Source organism: Xylocopa sonorina, chromosome 15 (genome assembly GCF_050948175.1).
Source record: "Xylocopa sonorina isolate GNS202 chromosome 15, iyXylSono1_principal, whole genome shotgun sequence".
In the NCBI taxonomy this organism is placed as follows: domain Eukaryota; kingdom Metazoa; phylum Arthropoda; class Insecta; order Hymenoptera; family Apidae; genus Xylocopa; species Xylocopa sonorina.
The window spans coordinates 1,191,732-1,213,870 of NC_135207.1; the positions used below are offsets into that span (position 1 = coordinate 1,191,732).

At 34.2% G+C, this 22,139-nt stretch overlaps 4 protein-coding genes across 5 annotated transcripts in view; 3 read left to right on the top strand and 1 right to left on the bottom strand.

Moving 5' to 3' along the window:
* The window catches only part of Hs6st (heparan sulfate 6-O-sulfotransferase), a 209,845-nt gene that overhangs the window by 52,035 nt on the left and 135,671 nt on the right, over window positions 1–22,139 (top strand). The gene's annotated exons all lie outside the window — the stretch shown is intronic.
* LOC143430811 (uncharacterized) lies at window positions 520–7,363 on the bottom strand. Its single transcript, XM_076907237.1, has 5 exons — window positions 6,269–7,363; window positions 5,395–5,667; window positions 5,172–5,298; window positions 3,735–3,893; window positions 520–641 (listed from the first exon to the last, which is right to left on the bottom strand). The coding sequence occupies exons 1-5, from the start codon at window positions 7,361–7,363 to the stop codon at window positions 520–522; spliced, it is 1,776 nt and encodes a 591-aa protein (XP_076763352.1).
* LOC143430608 (protein takeout) lies at window positions 9,016–11,697 on the top strand. Its single transcript, XM_076906962.1, has 3 exons — window positions 9,016–9,091; window positions 9,940–10,180; window positions 11,259–11,697. Exons 1-3 carry the CDS (start codon window positions 9,016–9,018, stop codon window positions 11,695–11,697), a joined length of 756 nt encoding a protein of 251 aa, XP_076763077.1.
* On the top strand, window positions 14,354–17,154 carry LOC143430838 (uncharacterized). The gene is made up of 4 exons (XM_076907274.1): window positions 14,354–14,385; window positions 14,847–14,926; window positions 15,762–15,993; window positions 16,719–17,154. The coding sequence occupies exons 2-4, from the start codon at window positions 14,848–14,850 to the stop codon at window positions 17,152–17,154; spliced, it is 747 nt and encodes a 248-aa protein (XP_076763389.1). The 5' UTR covers window positions 14,354–14,385; window position 14,847.

The window sequence follows — 22,139 nt, forward strand, 5'->3', positions numbered from 1 at the left end:
CGTATCTTAACGCAGACAACGATTTTCTTATGAGTGACATTACTTTATATACTTATAAATTACATGAATTTGTTATTAATTGTTGCAAGGCATACAAGTAAAACTTTGTCTCATATCTAAAAAACTACAATCTTTTCTATCATCAGTCGCCATATTGTAAAAAACTCATACTTAATTATTTCGCAATAATTGATTTTCGACTAAATCATTTCTATTAAATCTATTCGATATGTCAGCAGATGAATACATAAATATTTGTACATAAGTCGTACCACCATTAGAATAGTACACCATAATGCTTTCACGTGATCTACATTGAAAGTGTTAAAAATTTCAGATTTCAATATAAAAAAAAAACATTCTCATAAAAATTACTCTGGTTAAATCAGTTTTCTACTGTTGAAGTAAGAAAAACTATTATTTTGAGCGCTATACGACCATGCAATTATGTTACATAAATCAGAAACCTGTCGGAGTTGGGAAATTTCAGTGGAACAGGAGATTGTCCTGGATGTGACCTTAATTGACCGGAAGATTTTTGTACATCCTGTAGATCATTGCGTCCGCTGTTTTGTCGTTCAGGGCTTTGGTAGCCAGGTCATCGGCGAGCATGGCGGCTACCGCCTCCGCGGCCATCAAACCTGCGGACGAAAGCGAGTCGTAAATCTATTATTAAGCGAGTTAATACGCTGGACACCGCGGACAGGTGATTATAGGGTGTTTTACGAAGTACACTGAAAGTGGACATACTTTTACTTCGCCTTGATGTCAATACACTCGACCACTTTTACTTTCTTCCATTGTTCGATAAGAAAGCGTGTATTCTTCCGATGCGGATTCAAAAAGCGATATTTTTCTGATACTTTCGTAATTTATTGTTTGAAGTTTGTCAGTATTGTTGAGGTTAACAATACTTGATAAATTTTGTTGAACGTGATAAGTAATTAAGCTGGCGTAAATTAGTTTTGCCTTGCGCACAATGGTGTCAAATAAACGGTTGCAAGTGTATACAGTTGGACGTAAACAGTCACGTGTTTGTAATTTTATAATATTTTCTTTGAATTTCTCTATATTTTTAAAGCATACTTATCGAGTTATTAATATTAAACTAACCCAAGCTCACTTTTATTTTAAATACTTATTAAAGTTACGTTTTATGACTATAAACAATTGATTTTTTATAGACAAACTAAGGATTAGTGGATACCATCTTTTTCGCGATATTTCTATTAGTTGAATCGTAATTAGAGCAAGCAATTTTTAAATCTTAACTTACAGTTCTCTACAGATTGAAAAATTATTATTAATATTATTATCCGTTATTATTAATATTATTATCCGCTGATTCTTAAAAATGTCAGATTTTTAATTCGATCTAAATTCAAAATTACGAAACAAAGAAAATTAAAAAAAAATATGTTAAACTGTATGAGAGTTGATAATTGTATGTATCGAACATAAAATTATGTCGAAAATTAAAAAATGATTTATTTCAAGTTTATAGAATGTGAAAGATTATACAAGTGAAATAAAATCTCGAAAACTGGTGTTCTTAAATTCGTTCAATTAAGACGAAGTGCTTATCTTTCAACCTGTCCAATTTTTCAAGTAGTTACACACGTATTCATTGCGTTTCACAGTTTATACACAGAGTGGCTGCTCGATCGTTCATTCCAAATCGCACCTTTCTTGTTGAGCAGCGTCACTTTCCTACGCAGAATTTCTTTTTTAAGCGTTTTCCGTATTGCACCTGGCAATTACGGAAAAACTCGATTGTATGACGCAACGGGAACAGACAGCTTTCACGTAATATCTCGAACCGGCTTTATTGTCGTTGTTTACCATTTCGACATTTCTCGATCGCTTTTCACTCTCAAATTTTCTAATAAATGTCTACGTGTCATTTTCATTGATACGATTTTCCTTAGTTGTTTACTTTTAGTCGTTCCTTACCTTTAGTTGTTGAACGTATGCATCATTATTATTATTATACTTGGACAGCATACAACAGATATCCACTAGAGTTTTCATATAATAATTTCTATTTAATATCTAAACGTTGCCACTAATATTAAGAGTTAAATTAACAGCATTATATGTATATTAAAAGCGAGATCAGAATAAAACTTCTGGGAAAGTAATTTCATTTTTCAAACGTGTATGATATTAATTTAGAATATAGTTTGAAAATTTTTGCGTAAAATTTGAGTAATTAATACTAGATTTCAGTATTTTATGAAGACAATTGCAGGAACCGTTTACATTTTCTTTTACGGAATATAATATTAATAATATATATAATATATAATATTTATTTATGTTATATGTAATATTATATATATACAAAGATATCTTACATTTTTTTTTAAATTGTACTATTCGCAGAAATAGGTATATGTACCGCGAAGAAAATTTGAAAAGTAGAAAGCTTTAAAAAAAATGAATCTCGATATATATATTTATATATGTAATTTGAATATTATAATTTATTATAATTTATACATATATTATATTAATACATATATACATATATATATATATATATATATATATATATATATATATATATATATATAATATTAAATTATTATAAATTATAATAAATAGTAAATTATGTATATATATCGAAATTCATTTTTTTCAAAGTTTTCTACTTTTCAAACTTTCTTTGTGATATATGTACCTATTTCTACGGATAGATCGATTTAACGCGATCGTAAACTCAGCGTTAATACTAGTAAATTGGTTCAATTCGTGAAAGCGTTACTGCGGTAATAAGTATAAACGTGACAAAAAAAGAGTTGGTTATGCAAGAAGGTAAATGTCAAAAGTAAACATAAACAATGCAGCAGTAATACTTGGAAACCGGTATCTTCAATTTGAAATCATTTACAACACGTTACTATTTATGCGCCAGGTATTTAGGTTTTGCAAATTTTCATGCAGAAAAGACATAAGGTCCAAAAAAAACCAAAACATCAGTATTTGAATTGTAGTTCGAAAGAGAATAATAATTATTTATAATAAATATCGGTATAATGTTAAATAATTAATATTTGAGAGAATAATTATTATTTTTAACGAAAATTAATATACTATTATAAGTAATAATTATTTATAATAAAAGTTGGTATTGTATTAAGTAATAATTTTATATAAAATCATGTATAATATTTATTGAAACAGTATCAGCTATAAGCTAATAGTATGTAATTATGTTGCTTTTAAAGAAAATGTCTTCTTTTGTTCATGCATCAACCCAACATGTGCCGATAGAGACAGGTATACAAGAAATGCTTGCAAACCCAATATTAACAGCGTTATACAGATTAATTAAAAAATTAATTAAAAACACGTAAGTACTTTATAGTATAATTTTACATGTATAGAGAACTTAATACAGTTTTGGGAAGCCTAATTTTTTTTTAAATTACTACTCAAATTAGTCGCGCAATTGACAACGTTAAAAATATTATATATAAAGTTATTGCGTTCACGTATGTATATATCATAATTATACATATATAGAGAACATAATCCCCTTTTTTATTCAGCGTATTATCTTTTCTTTAATTACTACATAAGTAAGTACCTACCAAGTATGTGATCTATGTACAAATGTGGAATCTCAAAACTCCATTTTATCTAATTATTATGTAAATTGTCAGTCTTAGTTCTATTTGAAAGTGAAATTACCACTTCTGTATGGCAAATATAAAACAGTGTATACTCACTATGACTGAGAATCGATTTCACTGGTCCCTCTTCGTTCATTCCCTGAAATGAGACATTCTGGTCTTTGGCATTTAATTTGCTCCTCGCTGCGCGGACGATTAGCATGTCCTGACCTTTGACATTCTTCAATTCGATCGTGAAATCACCGACCACCTCGGCTGCAAGTAGGTAACATTCACCAATTCAATATATATACGTATTAAACACCTAGTATAATGTCAGAAGATACTATTGTCTCTCGTTATTATTATATTTTTTATATTTTATTCAAGTATCGACATTAGTGAAGACTATTTACTTTTGCTCATTAAATCAGTACGTTCTTTGAAACCTGAGTATACCATTTTTAGTGGTGGTACATCGAACTTCATTTTCAGGCTGAATAATATTATTAGGCATAATTTGCGGATAGAATGCGGTAAAACAATTAATAGTACCACCATGGCATGCGTTACGATGATGTTTACAGTATTTTTAAAGACTTGCGCCGATATGGGTGTACACCGCATAGTGACGAGTTGTCAATTGGGTAACGTAAGTACTTGGAATTAGTTGCGCGCATTACTTCGCAATTGGCTGGTTAGGTATTCCCATTATTGTGAAAATAGTAGAGACAATGACTAGAGGATTAACGAAGGTTGCAGAAAAATTTGCAATTTTTCCAATCAGGAGTAAAAGGAGAGAATAATTATAATATATTGTCTAATATATTTCAGGATCGAATCATTCGAAATCGAGAATAATTATCTGTAATTTGTTAGTAATTTTCATTTCAAAATGCTCCTGGTTAGAAAAATCGCAAACTTTTTTGCAACCTCCATTAATCTTCATTTTAAACACCTTTTTTTCTATACGTGTAACTATCGACTTCTCTAATTGTCGGAGATATTCACAAAAAAATGTTGATATCTTTAGAGTGCATTCAAATGTGTGTATCTATGGCATAATTAGATTTCTTCACTTCATTTACATTTATTATTTATCGAACTGTTTGCTTTTTACGAAAAAATTTTATTTGGTTGGTTGCAAATATCTAGTTCAACCTAATATTAGTCTCATACGCAACCGAGGGGACCGACTGGAACCCATTTTCGGCCAAAAACTTTTTGCAATGCCTTACTCGCACGTACCATGTGTCGCATTGAATAAGATTTGAGGTATTTCTTAGAATCCCGTATATGTAGTTGAACATGGTGTTTTTCTCAGTAAGAAGTCATCATTCTCAAATAATTAGGTATCTATATCTTACAAAAGTTATAGTAATTATTTTAATATTTCCTCAATCTCACTCATCTACATCTAACTCATTTGCAAATTGAAATTTTCGTTTCAAATTTTGACTACATGGATTCTTCGATACACTTTATACGTATATATTTATATTATGTAATATCATTACGTGTTAACAACCTGGGCAGTTGCAAGAATATACTTACTGAAGGTGCCGTTGAATCGTCCGTTCCCTCTTACCAGTTCTTGCCCGACCTTTCCCATCAGCTGGTAATCAGATTTCACGCGAAGCAGGGGAACTCTAATTTTCATGATCACGTGCATCACATCGTCCTTGAAAATCGATAAAAGATCAAATTATCTGGATACGAGCGAAATGCGAGTTAAATACGAAAACGAGTTAAGAAGACAAGAGAAGATGGCGCTCACGTCGGTCTCGTTCTCCTTGTGAGCACGTTTGTGTCTGGTCCCTTGGGTTAATTTCTCATGCCCCGAATACTTAGGGTCCATCGCACCGTAGTGATAGAGCAATTGCATCCCCTCCTCGAAGTATCCTTGCTTTTCTTCATAATTCCTCGCGTATCTGGTCAGTCCATCCAGCCCCTTCGTCTCAATGGCGGCTTTAACCGCTTCGTTCCTCTTCGTCAAGGACTCTCCCTCGGTACAGTTACGGCTGACAGTCCGTTGGCTCTCAAGGACACCCTGTTTGCATATGGTGACGGTATTACGGATTTTATGGTAGTTATTAGAAGATCGTTAGAAATTTTATGGATGACAGAAATGATTACTTATGACGGCTAACTGTTATAGCGAGGCTAATGGCTGGAGGATAATAATCTATAGCGACACGCTGTGAATTATGGGAGAGTATATATTTTACTTTCTTGATTTTTACTTTCTTGAATTTTCAGAGACTTTCATCAAAGAATTACCTCCTCGGGAGCGTATGTAAAAGTACATAAATCTGCGAAGAAAGCATTACTCAAGCCCCATGAATATTAATTTAAATTCATTTTAACGCGAGGATAAGAGAAAAATATTTCATGTAAAATGGAACAGAGTAGATTTTTGTGAATACCAAGGAGTTAAGGGAAAAAGTAATTGTACTCCTTTCTATATCACTTTCTATTGGAAAGTCTCAACATTAACGGAAGGAAGAGGAACCAATTATCTAAAGAATGTATATAAAAAAAAGACGCTATTATATCAGCACTCCCGTAAAATTAATTAATCCAAGAAGCCCACATCTCCCTAAAGATGTACAGGAAATTCCTTTTTTCAAATTCATCAAATCATATCATACCTTCGAATCATCCTGTGTACCAAACACTCTGGCATCCTGCTTGGATTCGATCCTCCTGTTCCCAAAGCGTTTCATACCACCTCTATTGTTGCCATCCGCGTAAACTATGTCGATGTACCCAGGTTCCTTCTCCAGGTGTCTCGATTCACCACGGTGCACTTGTTCCCTAGCAATTTGTCCAGGGACAAACTTCTGACCCTTCACTGTGCTCTCCACGTTCTCAGAAGCTGAGGTCTCAGAGTCCTCGATACGTCCTCCAGTCCCCTTATCGGCAAAATCCTGTCTTCTCGCATTCTGTCTAGCTGTTTCGCTGCTCTGGCCACTGTACGAACTAAATTTGGACCTGTCGTAGTAGCTCTTGTTTTGTGCTTGGTTCTTCGTGTTCAACCCAGAATTGGCGGCGCTCATCGCGTAAATCAGTTGAACGTCGCTTGGGTACCGTAAGTTCTCGACAATTTGAGCGGTGTCGGGTTTCAGGATAACCTTCGCGTCTTCCATGTTCAACGACCGCAAACCAGATTTCTGGTTCAATCTGGTATTAGTTTGAGCATCTTCAGCCGGTGGTTCCTTCATCTTCTCCGCTTGTATCTTCATTAGGAAGGGATCGTACTGTCTCAGTCTCTCGAAACGGCTCTCCTGGTCACCTGGAGTGGCCACAAATTTGTTCTCGTTGCTGCTGGCGGATACTATGGCCTCGAAGCTCTCGTTCTGGGTCTTTGGCTCCTTGATCAGTGTGTGGAATCGATATCTGATGGAGTCCAGGTCCCTCAGATCGCTGTAGCTCACGTAGCCAGCTTCTAACTCGCTCAGATTTGACTTTAATCGACCTCGTGCTATGTGGATGCTATCCAAGGTAGACTGGTTCAGTCCAGTGATTTCTACGTTTCGAAGAATTATCCTGTAGCTGGTGTCTCCTTCTGATTGATCCACTTTAATGACTGGAACCCTCAGCGGGTCCAGTTTGCCTGTTTTGGAGAATCCTCCTGACAACAGCTTCGTCCAAAGCTCTTGAGACATCTGCAGGAGGGAGCCCTGAGAGTTTACCAAGCTCAGCAGAGCCAAAGCCAGGAATATCATAGGAAAAACCTTTGTCATTGCGTGTAGTTATCTTTCGAATCCCCGTTTCTTACTCCAGGACCACTTATTGATCAATTGTTTTTCTTTTTTTTTTTAATACACTCAACTATCAATAAACACTACGAAATGAAGAAGGTTTCTATTCCACGGTTTTAATCTCCCAAATGTACAGAGGCTTGACCAACAGCAGGACGATAATGGCAATTACAACGAAGACCAGCAGGAAGCAGAAGATGCCTGCGCACATCAACACTTTCACCCCCGGAACGACGATTCGTTGGTGTTCCAGGGTGCGTCTGATCAGTCGAAGATCTGGAACGGATCAACCGGACTCTCGTTGCACATTACTGTTATTCGACGACGGTTGTGCAGCGTCTGCTCGTGGATGGGTGGCGATCGCAAGTAGATGATGCGTCCGATCGACGGTTTTATAGGAGAGCGTGGAAGGGCATCCGATCTGGGCCATGGACCACTGATTCTTCTGGCGCTCGTTAACTAAGGCGATCTTTCTAAAACGCTTCTGTACTGCGATTTTTTTCTTCTTGCCCCCCGTAGAAGCACGGACAGCGTCCCCTCGTGTTCTGCCCCCATTTACCAACGGAATAGAGGGCAAGGTCCCTCCACGACCTTAAGTGGAGGAAACGACGCCGGTTCAAGGCGGATCCAAAGCCGCAAATAGTGCTTCGCCGTGGAGCTGGGCAGCGTTACGCAATCGGTTGTGCTTAAATGTACATCGCAGTGGGCATGACACCCGTGATTTTTCGCTTAATGGGCAGCGTAGTTGTGTTTCGTTCGAGGTATGGGTGATAAGTCGTGTTTACGGGGGTGGAATGGTTATAACCATTTTCTTTTCTTTTTTGCGAAGGTTAAGTTTCAATTTCAATACAGTTTTTACTTTTAGATTCGAGAGCTTGGTCTGTAGAATTATAATGTTATAGTATTTTATTTGTTTGGGACAAAGTATTTTTATTTTTATTACTGCTTTTTTTTAAACCAGAAATTTTGGGAACCAAGGGAACGAAGTGTTAGGATTTGAGCAGCTTGATCGACGACAATATAATGGTTGGCGTTATTAGTACAATGATGTAAACGAATGAAATAAAATTATATAGTATTGTAAAATATTATTATTTTAATAATTTGTACAACTTTTAAGTAAAATAATAATACTATGTAAAATTTATAAATATTTATGCTTTTCACTGCCATATATTTCTTACGTCGCCAATTAAAATTAAAAAAAAAGAAACATCAATATTTATGTATGATCTACTTCATGTGGAGTCATTTACTATATATTTTATACTTCTAATTTACATTGCATATAATTATGGAATACTTTTGATTAACGATATGTATATACATTCGCAATCAAACACCGTTCAAAATTGAATTTAATTTGATTTGCATTCAGTCGACAACATTCAGCAGTTTACTTCCCATTTGGCTAAATTACTGTTTTAATTTATAACGATCACGAAGGAATGACAAGTGCGATAAAATTGATATATAGCAAATATCGGACGTTTAATTGCGTAATCCATAAAAGGAATTGGAAGCACTATAGAAATGTTGATGTCAGCGCGTTACGGATCGATGGCACACTTGTAATTTTTCATGGCGTACAATTCGAAATTATTTCTGGTTCGAACCTCGTCGCAACAACAACGATGCAGCTCTACGGATCGTTGTTAATATTTCTCGTGACGAGCCACTTGTCTACTGGCTTGTCCATTCCGGAAATACGTAAGTACTACATTCTTTGAATAAAAAATGATTTTTATGGACAAGTACCGTGGTACTTTTGTCTCCATGAAAATATTTAATTTATTCTTGATAAATGGAAAATATCCGTGTCACATATTGTATGTTAACATTCTCTGCAATTAATTTAATTTTCTGACGTATAATGAAAGAAGATATTCTTTATTAAATTGCTTGGAAAATTGTTTATTATAATTTCGTTTAAATATAATGGAATTTAAGACACCCGGTATACATTGTGTTAAACGCATCTAGAACGCGTGCATTTAATTCGTGATGAATCGTACAGAAAATCATTCGATATATGTACGTAGATATAAAAGAATTTAGGTCTAACTTGAATCCTCAACGAGATCGAAGGATAATGAACAGTAAAAGTACACAATATAGTCTTGGTTTCATTAATGGAGAATAAATAATAAGAAAGGGAAAACTTTCTCTTGATCAGGTTTCAATTAAAAATTCTACAAACATGAATCGTGGATTTTTGCACAATTCATAACTAAACGAAAAATATTCGCACAAATGTTGTATATATGTATTAATTTCAAATGTGTTACGTAATAGAATATTATATTTGTGTTAAATATATTAAATTAAATAAAAAGAATTACAAATTATAATTTTATATATGTAATTATATTGCAGTATTTATTATTTTATATTTAATTTAGTGTATTTATATGATGTATATAATATTTATTAAAAATTGTAAATATTGAATAATTTCTAAGAAATGATTAAATAATTTGTGTGTAAATAATTAGTAGTTTAATTAGTATGTGTATATAAAAATTTGGTTTGAAGCTGACTTTTATGTTGATTTTCAGCATCATTTATGAGGATATGTCATAAAAGTGACCCTAATTTGAACGAGTGTATAAAACAGAGTGCCGTTGCTTTAAAACCGTACCTGAGAAACGGAATACCAGCTCTTCGGATTCCAGCGTGCGAGCCGTTGCGCTTAGAGGAAATCGAAATCGATCAAACTTCCGGACCCATCTACATTCACGCGACGTACAGCAATGTGTCCGTATCCGGTGCTACTAATTTCATACCGAAAACCATTAGGTAAGTCCTTACATTTAAATCGCTATTTGTCTCTTTAATTGTAATCATTTGTCATTTTTCATTTATGTCATGCAACAATTATTTCTTGCCACTTCTGAGTAGAGTACACTAATGAATTTGTATACATCGTAAGCTAGAAGTATTAATAATATTTTAAATAGTAGAAAATTTATTTATTATTTATTAGAAGCGAAAAATCAGAGATAGTTTAATTATTAATTAAAGAATTTTTGTATATGTTATATACGTTGCCCTTTTTTATATTATATCAGTGAATGTGTTAAGTCAATAATTTATAGAATATTTTGTCAATGAAGTTGAATGCAAAATGATTGCATTCTTTGTATAAAAATTAGAAAACTGCTGCTAATAAAATGATGAGAATATTTTGAATCTTTATTCGCAGTTATTTTGTGTTAGTTATAGTTTTAAATAAATTTAAAAAAGGTGATTGCGCTAAAATAATATAATCTTCAAAACATTTAAACAATTACATTAAAAAATTCGATACCGCTAAAGTATACTAAATAAATACATTTAATTAAATAGCATATTTTAATGTTTGTACGAAATAGATAATAATTCCAATGATAATATAATTAAAATAAACATTCGAAATAGATAATAATTGAAATTTTAATGGAATTAAAAGAAACATGTAAAAAGCGTTTTCATTGTCGTATAACTTACTTGAAAAACAAATGTGAACAATTATAAAAATAATTATAAAAATTGCATTCCTATCTTTGCGGCAGTATCCATATTTCTCGTTTCATCCATTTTATATCACATAAAAATAAATTCAACATTTTTATAGAAAAAAAGAAACAATAATTTTCTACATAATTATTCATTATAGCAAAAAATAAATCGTTCCTCTTCACAAATATTTGAAATTATTCAAAGTCTTATAGAAAAATGTACAAACCTTTATCGAATAAAATTCATTCTGTATTATATTCATTCATACTTTAATTCAGATTATAATTATTTATTGATACTTTAGTCTGTGACATGTATCAATTAATGTATAATTGTACCTCTCAAGCTAAAAAAATAATACTACCTTCCACCCCAGGTTTGATCTCGAAAAAAATCGTATACGAATGAAAGTTTACGTTCCACGATTGGAAATGGTGTCTAATTACAATCTGGCTGGAAAAATCGTGATGCTGCCGATCACAGGCAATGGTATCGCACACGGGAACTTCACGGACATTGACGCCATCGTCAGTTTGCAGTTAGAGCGGTATCAAGACGAACTAGGATTGATTCATCAGAGGGTGGGCGACATTTTCGTGGACTTCGATATCGGCCATGTCACCGTGCACCTCGACAATTTGTTCGACGGGGACGAAACACTCGCTGCCGCCATGAATCTGTTCCTAAATGACAACTGGAGTACGGTGATAGCGGAAGTCAGACCGGAACTGGAGGAAACCATAGCCGTGTTAATCAGAAACTTCACAAATACGATCTTCTCGATATTTCCGGAAGACGTATTACTGCCACCTTGAAGTAATCTAATTCGTGTTTCAGTTTTGTTTTGGAACAGTTCTTGTAGAAAGACTCGAAGGATTTTTTATAATTTTTTATGTATGTACACATCTAAGCTATAGATTTTGTTAGAACGTAAGAAACGAGATTCAGACTTTTTTTAAAAACAATATACATAATATAAATATTAATAATTTAGATTCATAGATAATTAAAGTATGAAAATTATTTTTGTGTGCGATAGATTCTATTTTTTAAGGGCGTTTGCTTGAATACGTGAAAGCCTGTGAATTAGATAAATTTTTGAATTGATTTTTTTTTAACTTTCTGAACTGTTTCATCTATTTTCGTTTTTTAATTCCCTTAAAGCTATATAAATATAAGGAAAATGGCATTTTTTTGAAATTATTTAGAGAATATATAATCCATATAGTAATTTTATTAAATAATCAGTTCACTAAAGCATTTCATACGATGCACGAGCCTAAAGAAAGACAATGATCCGACTGACGTGCAAGCTGTTAAACTATATTGCAGGCGCTTAAAATTGTTACTCGAGTCTTGGATTTAAACTTACATACTTTAATCACGACGCAATAACAAACACATAAAATTTCTAAGTTTAAACATTTTAAACAAATACCTTCCAGTTTTTGGTTTCCAAAGAAACAATAAAAGTAGAAAGTGGACGTTTTAAACACAACCAAGTATTACCATAAACAAGCAGGTAGACACGTTTCTTGTTTAATTCGCGGCAATTACCACTGTAAAAATTTGTTGGTACAAATACGTACCTCGTTGCTCTAAACGAATGTTTATATTTGTTTTGTATGCTGGTCAAATGTTCATAAATATTTGCATGTGAAATTTCTATGTAGATGTGAAACAGGACTTGTATGACGATTTATTACGAAATATTGTATTTGCTGAATCGTACAGCAACGTGTACGTAGGATCTTGTACGTAAAATCATCTGTCTTCGAGAAACATGGTGATATAATATGTTTGTACAGTATTATTTAAGTTTTCGAATAAATACCAAATGAAATCATTTCACTTCTTAATTTCTAATCTCCTTATACGAAAACTGCAATATATTGAAAGTTCACTTTAAATTCATCCTTTCGCAAATCAAATGCTTCTTAAATATTTTATTTAAAAGACTTTACATCAAATGTAAACTAGGTTTGCTCCCTCGAATAATCGAGGATTATTTATAATATTTAAATAACGTTATCCTATCAATAAGAAAACGCAAATATTATATATGGATCTTTTGAAGAATCCAACTACCCTCAACTTCTTAAGTCACCAGCAGCTGAAGTGCTGCTGCAAAATCATTGTGTATGTATGTATGTTTAGGTTAAGACATTTATGTATGTATAAATTATATTTACACACAGTTATCATATATATACTACATACTAGGTTGTAACGCATGAAACGTTCAATTTTTAGTATTTATTTTAAATGAGCGCAACTTTTTTAATAAAGAATATTTTTAATCGAAATGAACGTTCAGCTTCTTTTCGCTTTATCGTGTTTTTCTCATCCACAGAATTGCAATTTTTACCGGAAATGCAAGCTTGTGTCGCCGTGCGTTTCAATTCTTAGCGGTCAAGATAAAACGGAAATAGGAAACATGCGGCAAAGTACGCGGTGCAACGGAAACAAACGTTCATCGAGTTCATGTTGCACTGCGATCACTGCTATTTGTTGCTAGGAATAAGTGTAACCTGGTAATTGAAACGACGACTAACATTCCTCGGATCATGTTGCTGTAGTGTGAACAAGATGCTCTTGTAAATTAATTAACGTTCATTGGAAATATTTTTAAATACGCAGCAATAAAAGATGACAGGAAATTTAAAAAAATTTTTTTTGTTGATATAGTCTCTGAATGGAAGTTAAAAATTAAATGACAAATATTCTTGAGGCTTCCTCGACTTGGATTCCTGTTACTGATTAATGCTTCCAAGAAATCGATTCGTGAGAGTTCAAATACGGCTTACACCTGAAATAACATAACGTTATTCGAAAATACCTAACTATCTTTCTAACTATTCCAAAATAAATGTCTGATACGCAATGAATTCCTCTCAAGTAAACAATTTCACTTTTATTTGCGACTAAAACATTTAAATAAATGACTGAATAAAACTGTAACGCCATTTGCAACGTGGCGGACGACTGCTTGGATCAGAAGACTGAATCTAGTCACGAATGATTTCGTAAGCAATGCAGAACCTTTTGGAAAGACACGTTTCTGCACTATAACAGTATTTGAGATTGTTCTCTTATCAGAACGAAAGAACCTGAAAGTGGTAAAAATGGCGATGCGTGAGCCAATATCGTTCAATTCGTTAACAAGTTCGTCAACATGGAATACGTCCAGATGTCTTGGAGATAAAAAAAACGTACACAATTCTATTTCTAGCTGTTATCAAACGACACACTATTACTGTGTGACTGATAAAATCAACTATGACGGTTTGCGCGGTTTTACGTGTTATAAAACGTATCAGGGAGTTTGATAAAGCTGAACCGCGATTCTGAAAATTCTCACTTCCTCTAGAAGGAAGTGCAAGCATATAAGATAGAGTGTGAAGGGCGTCTTATTTAGTTCAGTCGATTGCGCCAATCTATAGCTGCCACTTTAATCCAAGTCACGCGGAGGAACAAATAGAGAAGTTTTAAAAAATCATAAGGCGAGTAGTCGAAGAAATTCGAAGAGTTAATGCGTTTGACGAAAAGCAATTAAATTAAAAACGAGTCAGGGACTGAAGATTGGAAAATCTCTTTGTATGTAAAATTATTTTTAAATATTTACCATGGTTTTCGCGTTCTAAACCGGAAATATGTCAAAGGGATATTAACATGTAACATTTATTTAGTCTTAGTTGAAATTTTCACGAATTTAAAAAGTAGAAAAGTTTGAAGGAAGAAAATTGCACAAAATACGGACACGTTATTTTCAAATTGCTGAAAGCTCGCCAAAGTCGGTTTTTGTCGAAACGAGATTCAAAGTGCAATCTTTTATATTTTATTTCTACTTTATTTTGGTCTGTAGCGTCATACATTATAATTTATTAGAATGTATAATGATTGAATGTAAACAAAAATTTTTATTTCTAAGCAACTTTTTTGATCAATATCGAAATCCTTTCAGGATGCTGTGGCGAAGAATACTCTGCATAGTAGTGCTCGGGCTGTTCTCTGGTGAATTAGTATCGTGTGAATTGGCGATATGTAAGTTTAATGTGCTTCTCCTCTAATGAATTTTCCAGTTAAGCCGTTTATTTAATGAAAAGTGGTACAAGTGACACAAATAAAAAATTTTGAATACACGAGTTTAACGTACTTTCAGCTAAAAATGGGACAAGGAACGTAATTTTACAATTTAAAAAAAGAATGAGTTTATATTAAATGTAGATGTTTTCTTCTCAGATTTAATATAATAATTTCAATAAAGTATTGTATAATATCCATCTAAACACAAAAGTCAAACGAAATTTAATTACTCAATGTTATTGTATAAGTGTTATCATTGAAGTGTTATGATTGAAGGTCCATTTGAAACAGCTTCTAATTAATTGATCTTTCTGCATCGCCATTGAAATCGTTATATGATAAATAATGTCTAACAGTTCGAAAACAGAGCACTTCGTCTTTTCTTCTTAATGTAACAAATTTCAAAGTGCGGAGTATTTCAAATTGGAGGATCGATTAATTTATTAATTAGCATTTGTTAGAGTACCATTGACTTAATTTAAAGGCCGTTTTTGTAGAACATTAAATGACGAATTCGATGACGAAAAGGATAAAAGTGGATTTATAGTTCACTAAATCATTAAAAATCCATCACTTAATTAATAGTCAGAAAAAAAGAGGTCGAGATATAAAATTAATCTGTCAAAATTAAATTTGAAAGATATAAGAAAAAGTAAGACTGTAAATTATACGAAACTTTATCTCTCGTTTAGTGAGAGATAGTTGAAATTCAAATCTTCCTCCCATCCTTTCTTCTCTGATTTCTAAAATTTAAGATGATTTAACGGGAAAACAACTTTACTCCGGTCCACAGCGTCACTGATAAATGCATGTCGTCCAAGTGATCCGAGTAATTGCGTGAAAGATATTGTCAATGGCTTGAAACCATATCTGAAAGATGGTGTACCAGCCCTCCAGATTCCACCCCTCGAACCATTCGCTTTAAAGGATTTGGAATACAATCAAACGGGGCGTGTTACTATTTACATGAAGGGCAACAACGTATTCTTAAACGGTGTCACTAACTTCGAACTTCTCGAAGTCAGGTAAAATTCGTCACTCTAATCAATATATTTGCCTCCATTCAAATTTTTCCTCTATGTATACATATTTTACACTGCTTAACCCTTACGCCACCAGCATCACACACACGTGACGCCTTAAATTTCTTTCCTGTCCAGCGTTAAAAATATGTGATAGGTATTCACCATTATCAGTTTATGACAAGTGTTTGTACTAGAAAATCGTGCCACACAAATGGATTATGGTATAAAACAATGAAGCAAATACAGGAAGTCATTTATTTGACGAGAAAGGTTTTCCTCCTGTGGGCCTGGTAGCGAAAGTGTTAATTGGTACAACAATTTCTGGAATCGTACATCTCGTTTGCAGATCAAAAAAATAATTTCAATTTTTACAGAAAGATAAACGATTAAATATTTTATACATTTAATGTAAAGTACAACAATTATACTGTACACTCGATTATTTCTTTTTAATTATTAAAAAATCAATCGAATATTCTATCTGTTGCATTCATCGCTCGTATAAACTACAAATTTTTTTCCACATAAAACTCAGATCTTTCATTCGATTTAATTTTTGCTGATCAGTCCTTGTTTCGTTTTCGTCGTAACACGATGTATATCATCGAGTATATTTGGTATATTTTCCCAAATTGAAGCCTAACATGTTGAAGTATACCAAAAATAAATTTCCTCCGTGCAAAGGTTCGATAATGTAAACATTCTAAACAATTCTCTTTCCATAGGTTCGATCCTGGAACTAATATCCTACAAATGCAATTTTTCTTTCCACGATTGGACTTAACGGCGAATTACGAAATGACTGGCCGGATCTATTTCATGTCGTTTCGTGGTAATGATCGATTAGAGGGAACTTGCACGAACATCGAGGCCAACATTTCCACGAAATTAAATTATATTCAAGACCAAACAACGGGGGTAGTTTATTGGAGGCTGGATGACACTCGCGTGGCCTTGAACATTGGCCATGCCAATATGCGTATAAACAATATCAAGCCTAAAGTTATTTCCTTTACTGTGAATAATTTGCTGAAATTGCGTTGGAAGACGCTGGTACAGAACGCGATGCCACAATTGGAGCAGAACATAGCTCTGCTGATTGATAATATCGTGAACACGATCCTCTTCAAATTCTCGAAGAACGAGTTATTGTTAGATTAACCATTTCACTCAAAAGAAAAATTAACGCCATTATTATTTACATAATATTTACAATTTATTTATAACATTTGTTATATATATTATTAATTTATATATAACATTTGTAATTTGCTAGCAGAATAGATGAAGTCATTACGATTTGCTTTTGTCTTTATGTTATGAATTGAAAATTATTTGAAACCACTTCCGAGCTTTCAAGTGTAAAGGGTTAAATAGTAACGCCCCATTTCTTTTTTCTTTTTACGTTTTACTTTTATTTTTCATGCTAAGCATGGTACTTTTGTATACCATATCGAAGACATCGCATGGATCTGTGATAGTGTAATTTTTAGATTTTATACTATTCTTTTTTTTTTATGAAGAAAATGTTGGCGTAATTTACGTAATGACTTATTGTTAAAAATTAATATATGTTAATTGTGCTATTCCAACCGATTAGTTTTGTACAGTTGTTACTTCTGATTACTACTTACAGATATTCCAATATTGCTGTATATGTTGTGAATCCTTACTTTGCGTACAAGCTATCCTCTAAAATGGTAAAACATATTTCCTAAAATTTTTATTTTCGAGTTGCCAAAAATTCTTTTTGCAAACTTCGACTATCTTCAATATTTCAACGGAATCCAACATAAACTTTTAGAACAGAGGCGACTTCATATTTCAAGTGACTTTGATCCTTACGTATATTGCCAAGGTGATAGTTTTGAACAACACATTATCGTCACGTAATTTTTTGGAGCTTTCATTGGATTATTGATTCAAATTTACTAACACATTTGTAAGAAATATCGGGTAACAGGGTGCACGGGCGGTCAACGAGGGCCGTGTGCATTTCCCTGCGGCATCGCCCCACTCCGGGGCCTTGCCTAAACATACGAACGGGCCATGACGTTGAGGGTGTCCTCGAGGCTAGCACGAATGGCCTAAGAAGGCATTCTTGTATGAACCTTTGGGTGAACCAGGAATAAATACGCCCAGTAAACGTTGAGCAATCGAGTTTTTACTTTATTCTAAACTACGTTTTACATTATACTAAGTTTCGTGAAGGCGATATTATACCAATTCAGGGTAAGGTCAAGACTGAGGTTTGCGCGTTTCCTGACCCTTCTTACACTGTTTGTTATTTTGGTGGTGGGAGAAGGACTTTGACTGAAGGATGGATTTTGACTTTTGCCCGGATGCATGCCAGATGAATGACACTTGTTTGTTTTACCGTTATCGATGTCCGATTTGAAAAGGTCTTATGATCCGTGTCGGTGAGGGTCGTTTGTGAATGTATTGGTCGTCACAACAACAGCAAATGTACTCTAAATGTACTCTACAGGGGCGAAAGAACTATGAACTCCCTTGTAGCCCCTAAAGAAGAGTGACCAGTCCAACAGTCCTGCGATTGAGCCGTGGAGCGGCGCGAAAAGTACGTTGCAATTAAAGGGATCAAGAGGACTCCAGAGACATCTGAGGGGGCGAGAAGAAGTGATCGCCGAAATCCATCGATCAATGCCCCAAACAATACCGAAACGTACAGCCCCACCCCATCAAGGAGCCTCGAGGAAGATCTAGGAAGCCAAAGGACCGAACTCAAATCAATTAGCGAACGGTAACATGAACGGGAATACCTAGTATACGCAAGCGAGCGAGCAAAGCGAGAGAGAACGTGCGAAAGAGAGAGAGAGAGATAGGACGTCCAAATTAGGAAAGGCGAAATTGAGATGAGAGCGTGAGTTCTTATACGCTAAAGCGCCCCATTTCCTACTGTATTTTTTTTCTTTTTGTTTTATACTGCGTTTTGTATCGCTTGCGAAGTTCTCTTGGCCCTTTTACCCCAGTCCAGTTTGCGTTGCGTTATCGTATTGTCGCGGAATTCGTAGTATTGCTCGCTGGCATGCGTTCGGCCACCGATTCTGACCGTCGCATTCGCGTCTGATACGAGAACCGAGATCGTAGAGGGGAGACCATCGCCGTCACAGGCCCCAAGTTATTCTCGACCATCTATACTGTCCCTATTCCCCACAATCCCTTGTCCTACTATCCAATGGAACCTCCAGGAGACTTTCGCGATTTTTCCCCGCGAGAACCGCCCCGACATAATAGCACGTACGTCACGAATCCTTCATTACCGACTGTCGCGTCCCAATCAGGCGCGTCCTGACCAAGTTCGCGGGAGGAAAGCCATGTTGATCATTTTCGTCATTTTGGACCTAAGTTTAAGGGGCGACAGGATGAGGATGGAGAGGAATACCTCCTCCAGCTGCACGAATATTGTTCGTGTCGATCATATATTAAGGAGGAGATCCTCCAAGTATTAGGCGAATCATTACAGGGTGCAGCCCTCGTTTGATACCGTGTAGAGCGGGATTCGTGGACAGATTACGAGTTTTTGTATCACTTTAGGGTGCAATTCAGACACAATGATCTCCAGGAATGGTTGCGACGCGAAGTCGAGACGAGGACTCAGGGTTCTACCACAGTATACAGTAGCGAAGTTTTCTGTCGGCAACTTTGATGTCGGTGTCCCAAAAAATTGAGTGCGCATGCGTGTCAGAAAAATGCAGATCGCAGTGCCATCTGGATTTCAATCTCGTTTGCATTTTTTTATTCTCTATCTGCCCAACTTATTTTTACGTTTAGTTAATCAAAATTTAGTAAAAATAATAAATGTATTATTTCTGATACACTGAAAAAGAGGAAAGAAAGCAAAAATCGAAAAAATATAAAATACACATGTTATTGTGACTATAAAAATATAAAAACATAAATATTATACAAGATGAACAAAAGAAAATATAATGAAAAATACAACAAATATATTGTACATTGTACATTTTATTTCAAAATTTATTTTAAAGTTATTTTATATATACTTAATACCTATATATACAAATATATCGGTAACAGACATATAATATCTTAAAAGTAAAGATTTCATTAATGAAAAAACGAAGATATCATATTTTTAATAAAGATATACTTTTCATTAAAATAGATAGATATTATTTTATATATATTATATATGATTATATATAAAATTATATATATATATATATATATATATATATATATATATATATATATATATATATATATATATATGAAATATAAAAGGAGTCAGAAGAAATAAAAAATAGGTTGCAATATATATATTCTGGCTCCTTTTATATTTCATATTTCCGCTACCCAATGTAAATAACTGCAAAGTACGGATTGAAGTAATGCCATTGATTTTTGTAATTCCTTGTAAGTTCGTGGGTTTGAAAAAAATAATGACAAGGCAAATTTTTTAAACTGTGGATCATATCTTCTGCCATGTTTATTTTTACATTGTGTGCTTATTTGTCTAGCTATTAAAATCTTCTGGTAATAACTTATAACCTAGTTCCCTCAAATTGTTATATTCATCTTATCTACTCGTGGTGACTGGTTTTTCCTTCTTTTCCTTCACATGCAATCGCCGAATTTGTTCATGCAACGCTCCATTTTGCGCTGTTAATTTTTTTACTTGTTCGCATAATTTTTTTATTCTGAAACTATTATCTAACAATTTCTTTGTATGAGTCGTCACCAGGCTCATTTCAGGCTCCTCAGCCTCTGTAATATTCAAATCTGTTAGATTCATAAAAAGGATTTTTAAATATATGATATACAATTATATAATTATAAATTAGCTGACACAAAATGAACAACAAAATAATATGAAATAAAATAAAATAAAATACAGTAAAAGTATAAACTTAAGGTTTCATTACTTCTATCTCAAAATTACTAGTAGGAGAATGGCAGGTTAGCAGAATTATTTTAGAGGTTTCTACATTACTGAAAACAATTTAGGTATAATTTATAAATTTAATAATTAAAAATACAAAAATTCATTACTTCAATAATATATATTACCTACTCCCTTTTGCAACTTTTACAGCGTCTTCCACACATATATTACTACATCAAAAAATATATATATATTATAGAAAATTACAAAAAAATGTAAAATATAATTTTAATTATTCTATTAATAAAAATTACTTAGTCTCGCCTTCAACTTTTACAGCATCTTCTGCACATGTTATTTTGTCTGCTAAGAAAGAGAGAGAAAGAAAAACTAAGGAGCAAGTGAGGCAGAAGTTCAGATGGCACTGCGATTCGGAATTTATTGATGCGCATGCGCATTAAATTTTGTGACACAAAACCGTGCTACCTGCGCTACTGTATACTGTGGTTCTACTGAGCCTTCAGGAGAGTATATTTCAAAAATGCGAACCTACTTCCGGTACTTGAATCCGCCGCTATCGTTAGATGACTAACTTACGCTTTGCTACCAGAATCTGAGACTGGATATCGAGAAACACAATTTTAGGAATTGCGGTTGAAATGTAGGAAGGCGGAGCAACGTAACGAACGAGTTCGTAATTACCGACCCCCAACCCCCACCCTCAGCCTCGCAATCGGTACTTCCGGCAGCCGCGTATCAGCCGTTGCGGAAGAAACTACCGCGACACAGAGTTCACGCAGTGGAGTAACTGATTCCGCGACGGAAGTCGACCGCATTGTCAAAGACATTCTCGAAATTCCGGCAAGTCGCGCTCCCTGAACCCCTTGCCCATCCTCCTCCACCGTGCCCCTACCAACACCCATTGCCACTACTCCCCAGGCCGTTTCCCGAAAACCGACTGTTTACGCCAGAACGACTATGTCACCCACCTTGGCGTTAGTTATTAGAGGCTTTTGCCCGTTTGTAAATAGTCATTAGTCTTAGTTCGGTTCGGAGCAACGATAATTATTTTGAGACCATGGCATTTGTAGTTTTTTCAGTACTAGAGTTCCCATCTCTGCTTATTATGCGAGAAACCCTTCGGTTGATTTACTTCTTTGTCTTATATATCTCACAGCTGAAGTGTCTCTTAATCCATTCGCTGTCAAGAACGAGTATACTCGTCTTTGGCAGGGTGTTAGTCGTTGCCAAGACGAGTATACTCGTCCTACTTTCAATA

Bases quoted from the DNA above. Each gene is read 5' to 3' on its own strand.
- LOC143430608 (XM_076906962.1), top strand. From the start codon at position 9,016: ATGCAGCTCTACGGATCGTTGTTAATATTTCTCGTGACGAGCCACTTG. The intron at 9,092-9,939 runs GTAAGTACTACA...GTTGATTTTCAG, and splicing joins CTTGTCCATTCCGGAAATAC to CATCATTTATGAGGATATGT. The intron at 10,181-11,258 runs GTAAGTCCTTAC...CTTCCACCCCAG, and splicing joins TTCATACCGAAAACCATTAG to GTTTGATCTCGAAAAAAATC.
- LOC143430811 (XM_076907237.1), bottom strand. From the start codon at position 7,363: ATGACAAAGGTTTTTCCTATGATATTCCTGGCTTTGGCTCTGCTGAGC. The intron at 5,299-5,394 runs GTGAGCGCCATC...TCGATTTTCAAG, and splicing joins ACAAGGAGAACGAGACCGAC to GACGATGTGATGCACGTGAT. The intron at 642-3,734 runs GTGAGTATACAC...TTTCGTCCGCAG, and splicing joins GAAATCGATTCTCAGTCATA to GTTTGATGGCCGCGGAGGCG.
- LOC143430838 (XM_076907274.1), top strand. From the start codon at position 14,848: ATGCTGTGGCGAAGAATACTCTGCATAGTAGTGCTCGGGCTGTTCTCT. The intron at 14,927-15,761 runs GTAAGTTTAATG...TCCGGTCCACAG, and splicing joins ATCGTGTGAATTGGCGATAT to CGTCACTGATAAATGCATGT. The intron at 15,994-16,718 runs GTAAAATTCGTC...CTCTTTCCATAG, and splicing joins TTCGAACTTCTCGAAGTCAG to GTTCGATCCTGGAACTAATA.